At 43.0% G+C, this 9,325-nt stretch overlaps 1 protein-coding gene across 3 annotated transcripts in view; it reads right to left on the reverse strand.

Moving 5' to 3' along the window:
* TRAF3IP1 (TRAF3 interacting protein 1) overlaps positions 1-9,325 on the reverse strand; it is a 63,787-nt gene that overhangs the window by 47,751 nt on the left and 6,711 nt on the right. For all 3 annotated transcript variants that reach the window (XM_019553920.1, XM_019553919.1, XM_019553921.1), the window contains exons 3-6: positions 8,816-8,977; positions 5,875-6,018; positions 5,301-5,753; positions 575-643 (exon numbers count right to left, since the gene is read on the reverse strand). In XM_019553920.1, the coding sequence (XP_019409465.1) occupies positions 575-643; positions 5,301-5,753; positions 5,875-6,018; positions 8,816-8,977 (828 nt within the window). The remainder of the gene's footprint in view (positions 1-574; positions 644-5,300; positions 5,754-5,874; positions 6,019-8,815; positions 8,978-9,325) is intronic.

A 9,325-nucleotide genomic window follows, 5' to 3' on the forward strand; every position in this document is an offset into this window, starting at 1 on the left:
TGCAGCTACTGTTCAGTGGCAACCAACTGGTTGATATCATACCCTCCTTCCTTTCTATTCAAATCCAATGAGTCAACCCTCTAAGATGACTTCCATTATTAGAATTACCATTTTCTAATAAAACAACATAGTATCTGTAAAAACATTTTTGTAATAAAAGAGGTTATAAAACTTAGAAGAAATAAAGGTTCCAAAACATATGTAACAACAGTTTCTATACAAATAAATTTCCCTTTTAGTGTCCAAACCCAAATATTGCAGTACTTAAAACTAAAAAGTAAGGCTCATTGATTTTTATCATCCCAGCACAGAGAAAATTTAAGAATGAATGAATAGCTTAAACAGGATGACTATTATTAGTCATATAAGAAGTGTGTCATATGATTTAAGCTGACAGCACTTCAGCATGAAGACTTCAGAATCTTGTAAGCATTTTCATTCAATTTAAGCATTTTTTTCTGAATTATAGTAATCCTCATGTCTGAAAAACTCACCAAAACCCAGCCTAACTTAATACATTCTAAAAAGGCAATACTTAGATATCTACCTTTAAAACGTGTTCCGCAATACTAACCTCATTATTTGGTTCATTCTTGGTGTCTTTAGCAGATTTCCTTGCTCTAGTTTCCTCCGATTCTGTGGACTGAAATGAGACAACTGATTTATATCCAACCACTGTAATACTTAAGGATACATTGAATGACCTGTATTTGGGTTAAAGAAACTAAATGCAATTCTGAGGGTGATAAAATTATTGTTTTTCTCTCTCTTTTTTCAACTGACATCCTATAGATAGGGCCCTACTGAATTCATGGTGGAAGTAAGCTGAGCTGCAGCTTCTTTAAATCTTGCAGGTTCCCCCAGAGAATTAAAGATTCTTTAAATCCTGCACAGCCTCCCTGCTGCTGATTGTGGAGGCGCCCTGCTTGCGGCTTGCTCCTGATCAGCAGGGAAGTGTAAACTGTGGTTTTAAATGTAACCCTGGGCACAACGCTACCCGCACCCTCACCTGAATAGTGGGATCCTGGAATACACAGTAGCCAGTGACCCTGCTCAGCTCCCTGGGTAACTGCTGCAGAGTCCCCAAGCAGAGAGCCTCCCCTTACAATCAAAACAACCTTGCAGACTGCTGTAAAACTATTTACAGAATTTATTTACAAGATAATATATAACTAACATAATAAAACAAGTGTTACATGGCATAACCTGGCAATGGTGGCTTCAGGGTTAATGATTCTTAGATGCACATTATGCCGGGGAAGGTATACAAATTATCCACCATCAATAACAAACCAGTAAGTAACTAAATTGATTAAACTGATAAGAACAGATTGAATTTTATTAGTAGATGTTTAGGATTGTGAATCCACAAAGATGATAAAGCCAGTTGGGAAATGCACATTGCCCGAACGAGGGACTAACATAAGAGGGATGGGGAGGGGGACACAACTAGGTTACAGAAAATACAATGTTAGCCAACTAAGCCTGGTACTACACTTGATCTGAACCTTCAAGAAGCCAATACTAAATTGACTGTGCGAACAAAATTTTGCCTTCCCCATGGGCTGGCGGAGTCACTGTGACCTGATAGCTAGGGAGCGTTGGGAGGCCCTGGGCTGACTTCCTCATGTCACCTGGGCTCACTGGTGCAGTACAGCTAGTGGCTCTGGAGCATCATTGTCAAAGTCAGGCACCATCGGCATCTCGACAACCCATGGTCGTGGTGGGTATGGAGCCATGGCCAAAACCCTGAGCTTTGATGGATGTCTTTATAGCTCGAAGGCTTTCAGCCTCCCTCATTTCCCAAAGCAACTACCCAAACATAGGAGGATCCTCTCTCCTCCTGGTGAGGTTGAGATCCCTCACCAGTTGCTCATCATAAAGTATCCCTACCCAGAGCTGCTGCAAGCGAGCTTTGCCAGCCATCTCCAGAGTGAGTCCTCCTCGGGCCACTAGCTGCTGTTATACTTTCTTTAACCACAGGATGTACGCTGAGGCCATCTCCCCCTTTTAGTTGGTACGTTCCGTTAAATTCCAGAAACAAAGCCTCAGTTTGCACTGATTTCCCAAAGATGCTAGACAGAAGGTCAAGATACTGAAGAACTGATGCATTGGAGCTTTCCAGCTTAATCATTTGAAGCACTTCAAAAGCTGGATCTCGGAGACTCTCCAGCAACTGCCTCAGCTTCTCTTCTGAGACTGCCCACAAGACCAAAGTTTCTGTCACGTGGGAATGCCATGCCTGAAAAGACTCTTCCCCTGGAGGGAGTGGGTCCTTCCCTGAAAATACGAGGAGCCTCTTGTAGGCAACCGACTCAGGTGATGGTTGGAGGGCCTCCTTCAGGGCTTTTCCCGATGCCTTTGCTCACCCTGGGTCTGGTGCTCCGGAGCCTGTCCCACTCCCAGACAGGGAAGCTGGTGCAGGGCCTTCAGTCCCCTAGGAGAAGGTTCCTCAGAGCCGCCTCCAGAGTCTGAGTGGGGCACAGGCCCCTTGTCTACTAGAGTTACAGTCCAGACTTCCTCATCCGCAACCTCCAGCACCAGGGAAATACATAGGGAATCCACTGTGGTTGTCAGCTCACACAACACCATTCGATGGGAGGACTCCATGCACCTGGCACAGTCCAAGGCATCAAGAAGACCCCCTGAGCAGATCCTGACTGGCTTCTGCTAAAAGGTCCTTGGGAATATTGGTAATCTCAAGCGCCTTCCCTGGGTTCACCTGCAGCTCCGTGTACCACTGCAGAAGCTCTGCCATGGCCATAACAATTGGGAACCCTTACATCAATACTCCCACAGTGGGGTAAAAACAATTTTGGGGGGGAGAAAAGCAAATCACAGGCCTGCTGCAAGGTGGGGGAGATGCTCCACTATGGGCATGTGGCACCTATTAAGCATGGTACACCGCCAGGAGATCCCAGATGAGCCCCCACACTGTAACCCTGGGCATGATGCTACCCACACCCTCACTTGAATAGTGAGATCCTGGGGTAGCTGGAAGCCCTGCTCAGCTCCCTGGGTAAGTGCTGCAGGGTCCCCAATCAGAGAGCCTCCCCTTACAATCAAAACAACCTTGCAGACTGCTGTAAAACTATTTACAGAATATATTTACAAGATAACATATAACTAATGTAATAAAACAAGTGTTACATGGCATAACCTGGTGATGGTGGCTTAAGGGTTAATGATTCTTAGATGCACATTACACTAGGGGAAGGTATACAAATTACCCTCCATCAATAAGGATCCAATAAGTAACTAAATTGATACACCAACTAATAAACTATCAGGAACTTATTTACACACTCAGTCTCTACCTTATATGTTCCAGGGTAACTGTGAGGACCCTGTGTACACTGCCCCTGGCTGGGTGTCTCGGAGCTGTGTCCCTGGCACAGAAGCTGTGGACAGCCCCTGCTGCTCACATCCCTCTCACGAGCTCCAGGGGTCCCGGTGCAGCAGGCGGTGGCTGCTCCCTTATGGTCCCCAGCCACACAGGGTTTGTAGCAGGGTCTCCCCACAGGCAGCTCCTCTCTTGTGTCTGCCCTGGAAGGACTCCAAGGGGGCAAGAGGGAGAAAGCATGCCCTGTTTCTCTCCAGTGCAGCCTCTCCACACTACCTCTCCAGAGCTCTGCCAGGGCATAGCCATGGTAAGGTCCTTTTCCTGACCTCCAGCCTGTCCCTCTTCCCCTTTGTTCTTCCCCCACGAAAAACTGCTTCCCTTTCCCATTAAACAAGCCCCCTCAGCCAATCCCAGGCCAGGGGTCTTTCTGGGTTTTTGCTAACGTCACTCTCATTCAAACCTTGCTGGGGTTACACATCACAGCAGCTTCACTTGCCCTCAGGGTAAACATTGTTCCTGCTGGGACAAAGTCTGTCTCTCCACACTCTTGTCGCTCTGTAGGACAGCCCTTCGTATCCCTTCAGGTGGGTCCATTTTTAATGCTGCTGCAGCAACATGGTATCGGTTTTGCCTCCCTGCTGGTCACCAGCAAGCAGCGGAGCTGCCAGGGCCCCATAGTCAATCAGTGCTGGGCGGCAAAAATGGCACCAAATTTAAAACTGAAGTTTTGCCTCCCCGCCAATCAAGAGCAAGCAGCAAGTGAGGCCCCTTCACCAATCAGTGGCAGAGGGGCCCACAGGGAAACCTGCAAAATTAAAGAGAAGCCCACTCCCACCATGAATTTGGTAGGGCCCTACCTACAGTCGTTACTGGCATAAGGTGAATCCTTCCAAGCAAACAAAGTTCTCCAATAAGGTTTTGCTACAGTGCAGTGCCTGTATAAAAACCTAGATGGCACCAAACATCAACGGATGTTTCCACTGATAAACTGAACATGTAAAACTCAATATGAAATAATGTCTTTTTTGAGCAAATCTCAGTGAAAAAAGGAAGACTCTAGATTGGGGGCTAGGTCTATACATTTGTTTTTTCACACAAAACAATGCTAACCTGTTCTCATACTTTAGATGTCCCTGATGTCGCCTAATTTAGAATCTCAGGTAGAAAAAGTTAAAAAGTACACATTATCAAACACAGTGGATCTCATTGGAAAAGCTGTCTTCCAGGATGATGTTCTCAGGACACTCCACATACTGTCCACTCCTCATTTATTACAGAGGAAAGCTCCAGAGTCCTTCCCTCTACTCCTTTTTTGTAACATGACTACCACAACTTTCCTTTCTTTTACATATTATGCTGTTGCCAAACTATTTGTTTTACTTAGACAAGATTATGTCCACAAAGATTGGGTATAATTCAACATTTGTAATGGCTGACTTTTGCTTGAAGGGAGGAGGTTGGTTGCATAGTTACTTACAGAAACTAAAAGCCCAGGATCTTTAAGTAGAACACATAAGCTTTCAACTGAAATGCAAAGTGTCCTGGCACCTTCTAGGTTTTATTTTCCAAAGCTCTCCTTGCCAGGAGTCATTTTTAATAGTTCTGAAGAGACTGGTATACCTCCTTTTAAAAGTTAGCTTGTAGCTGAAGTATGGAAACAGTGTTTGCACATGCACATTCAATCCTGGTCAGTGCTAACCAGGACAAATAAAGTGAGAGGGAGAGAAGGCTTTGAAGGAAGAGCATCTTTTATTCATTATTTAAAAGAGCAAGCCAACTCTATAGTAAACTTTTTGTTTAGTGAAAAATATTCCCTCTGAAAGCAAATGAACTTGCCTGTGGTTAATAGTTATTAGTTATTAGATGATGCTACATGCAAACTTACTATAGATTCAATACCCACACTATAAAGCTGAGAAAACCATATGTTTCTTCCCCCAAATAAGATTTGCTTTACCTTTTTTTCTGCTTTATCTTTTCCTTGTTCTCTTGAACGTTCCCCATCTTTGCCACGTTCTCGTTTTTCCCTGTCTTTTTCCCTGTTCAGACCTTTCTCATAGTCTTTATCCCTGCCCTTCACTCTGTCCTTTTCTCTTCTGCCATCATTTTTTCTGTCTCTCTCCCGTCCTTTATCATGGCCCAGGTCTTTCTCTCGTTCAGTGTTGCCTTTTTCTTTGTCTCTACTTTTTTCTGTTTCTCTTCCTTGTTTAGCTGTTCTGTTTTTGTGCGCGTCTCTCTCGTGTTTTTCACTCTCCTTAATATTGTCCCTTTCAAGGCCTGTGCATCTGTCATTATCTTTATGCTTGTCACTTTCCTTTTCTCTTTGTCTGCTCTCTCCATCTTTCAGTTCTTCTCTAGGTTTTCTGTCCCTGCTTGTGCTTCTGTCTTTTATTTCAGAGTCGCCTCTACCCTAAAAACAAAGTTAAAATATGATTACAACTAAAGCTCTGAGGCAGGTATACTATACAGTATTTTCCAGCCAAGATTCAAAAACTAAGTAATATTCCCCACAAAAAGCATGCAAAACCCACCTCTTTATCTTTATGGCTTTTTTGTTCTTCTGCCCTGGATTCTCTATTTTCTTTGTCCTGAAATTTAGAAGAAGATGGAGTTTTCCCCTTGATATCAGCTTTCTCCCCAGCAAGGACCCTTTTCACAGCATCATCACTGGATAACTACAAGTGGAGATGTAAAAAAATCTAGTCAAATTAAACACAATAGTCTACATCAACCTGTTTCTTAACCTGTGGGTCGCAAGAATATATGAAAGAGTCACAAACAAACTTTAAAAATGGATTCTCCTTTAAAGGAGAAAAACATGGGAAACCACAGGTTTCCCCTTGCAGGCTGGCAAGGGGCTGCTTGGGGCTGGGGGGAAGATGATCAGGTAGGAGGCACCACATGCATGTGGTACAGACATGCACGCAACAGCCAGGCAGTATGGGAAGCAGCTCCTGCAGCTCCCCACAGATAGGTCTATGGGGTGGGTGAGGCACAGGCAACATGTCACGGGAGCATAGGGGGGCACGCTGCCCCTAAGATTTGTGTGGCCACAGCAGGCACAGGGCTGCACTGGCAAGACCAGCACAGGCAAAAGTCACCCCACAGCCCAGCGGGCAGGACCCATTGTAGGAGGGCAAGCGGGCCAGTGAGACTCATTGCTGCTGCCATCCCTGTGATAACCATGCCACCAGCAACACAAGGAGTAATGAATGGGAGTGGAAGACAGCAGTTCCTTCACCTCCTCCCACTCACCATCTACCCCACCGCCATGGTCCAGCCACTACTGCCACTCCCCTCAGGACATGGCTGTACCCCAGAGGGAAGATGGGATGGCAGGCAGCATGGGCAGCTTGACAGCAGTAGCAGTGGCTGGGTCATAGTGCAGGGGTAGAGCCACAACCCAGTGCATGAGTGGCTAGCAGCAGGAGGATGGGAAGGCAGCATGGCCCCACCCATCCATCCCATCTGTTACTTCTCGTGCTGCTTGTGCTGCCCTGGTGTAGGGGTCTCAGTGGTGGTAGCAGTGGCAGTAATGAGTGTTACTGCTATACTCCACCTTCCCGTACCAAGTCCCTCCTGCTGGGGTGCAGAAGCGGCTGCTGCCCGTGCCAATCTGGCCAGACTGCACCATGTCCTCTTTGGGTGCGCAAATATGGGGAAACATACCCCACCCCACGCCCCACAAGCACCCACCTCCTGTCCCACACACTTGGCGGCTGGGGGTGAGGGGCAGTGGATCAGGAGGGGCACCAGCTGAGCCAGAAGGGTGTCTATATGATGGTTTTAAAGAAGTCAGAAGTTTCCATCTATTTCTTTCATTTAAATGTTATTAAGTGCTTTCTTGCACTTCTCTATATTTTCCTAATTCTAGCAGTTTTCATGACATCGTGTTACTTTAGACTTGAAAAAATTACATGAATTATTTTGTAATCATTTTATGACAGTTTGACTGGTTAAATGTTCTTAACTACATTAAGCTCTATTTACATACACTGTCCTGTTTCTTCATTTTAGTGAGTGGATTTTCTTTTTAAGGAGACAACGCAAGAATGCAAGGAAACCTATGTTGAGGAGCACTTCCAACAGGCATCAGGGATCATGTTAAAAATGTCTTCAAGCATCTATTATACCTTCACCTTAAAAGCCACACTGTATTAATTAAACATGCTCTATTAACCAAACTTTTTTTTAATGAGCTGGTGATGGTGGTGGTGAAAGTTCGGTTTCAGTGTACATCTATATTGTTCACAACAGTGATCAAGTACTATATAACAAAATTTTAGTATACAATGGTTCCCATTCCCTTAGGAATTTTTTGGTTCAGTCTTGATCTTCTGAAAAAGAATAAGCTTTAAAGACATTAAAACTGAAATCAGCTCTAAGGGGAATCAGGTATGTGACTGTTCCAATCCTCTCTGGAGGTACAAACAGAGAGTAGATTTTTGTGGGTTTTCAGTTTCAGCCATTAATATCTGTGTGTGAATGACATTTGCTCCAATTGCAGTAGTGGTAAGCAGCATGGTGAAATAGACACTAAAAGTCCCGAGTTAAAATAAAGATGATGACTTTTCACAGGATTCTTTTCACAGGACAGACCAGATTAAATATTCTGCATAATAATAATTAAAAAAAAAAAATCAATAGGATAATTATGGCAATCCAAGTCAGCTGAAAGGACCTTCAGGATATTTGATCTCATCACAAAATGCTGAAGGAAACAGTAGGTCATTCAGTTCTGACACTGTTTTTCCCGATCTCAGGCTTTTTAAGTTTTTTAATGAATTGCTAACATACTTGTTTTATTGAATAGGTGTAGGGTAAACTTAAAAACTAACAGATTATTGCTCAAAGCCAACTTAAATACTCCTTTTGTACAACCCTCAAATACTACAGTAATTTATGGTAATATCCTCATAAACTCTTTACTATCATTAGCTCAAGTGTTTTGAACTTGTATTTTTTATGAAAGAGAAAGTCTTTGGAAGAGCATTAAATCTGTCTCTGCTCTTGATCAGATCACTGACAAGGCTAAGGCTATGATAAAGGAGGCCGTTTCTGGATGAGGAGCTCAAGATAAGTGCATAATAAATACTTATTAAGTAGCCCTACATTCAAGGCTAATTAAAATACAGAAGCTTCCAACGTGAAAATGCTTAGCAATTGTGTGGTAAATAAAGTGAATTGGATTCCCTGTTCAGCTAAAAGGGTAAAAAGTAATAATGATATATACAAAGTGTACATGACTTGAAGATCTGATTCGTGAATACAAAAGCTAAGGATTAGGATTTGAATTTAATCATACTGTAGTTAATATAATAATTGTGCTATCTCTCTATACATATAAATCATGGGCGAATGCCAGTGAAGTTGGTCATATCTACAAATCAAACATAGCAATATCTGAAAAGGCCAGATACAGGACTGAAAATATTGGGAATCAGATGTAACACATCAAAAGTAAGGTTCTACCTTATTGAGACAGCATTTTCCAATTGCTTGGAGAAATTCATTTGTTTTTTCAGGTTCATGTCCAGCTACAATACGGACTGGCTTCACTGCTAATGGCTCCCCTGTTACCATTATGACAACATCAATTGCCTTTTGGAGAAAGCCGATTCTGGCATCTTTATCCTGGAAAAATAATACATGAATAAAAATGATGCTAATTAGCAATTATCACAGCCTGTATAATCTTTGAACCAGGTATACTTCCAGAAAATTTCCAAAGTTAAGCAAATTAACCATTATTATTCCAGTTTGAAAAAAATCACTCTAAAAATGGATAGCTATGGTATCTGAATAAGTGAATAAAATGGAATGTTATTGTTTTAGTTTAAATTGCTGTTCATCTAAGGTACATTATAAGACTTAGGTAAACAGTGAGCTGTTTTCTCGGGATTGTGTGTTAAACAGATTTTAATATTGAAGCAACTATGGAAGATTCTTCAAAAATTTTTCTCACAAAGCCTTGACTTCTAA

This window comes from Crocodylus porosus, unplaced genomic scaffold (assembly GCF_001723895.1).
Source record: "Crocodylus porosus isolate Cpor-Errol unplaced genomic scaffold, CroPor_comp1, whole genome shotgun sequence".
Classification (NCBI taxonomy): domain Eukaryota; kingdom Metazoa; phylum Chordata; order Crocodylia; family Crocodylidae; genus Crocodylus; species Crocodylus porosus.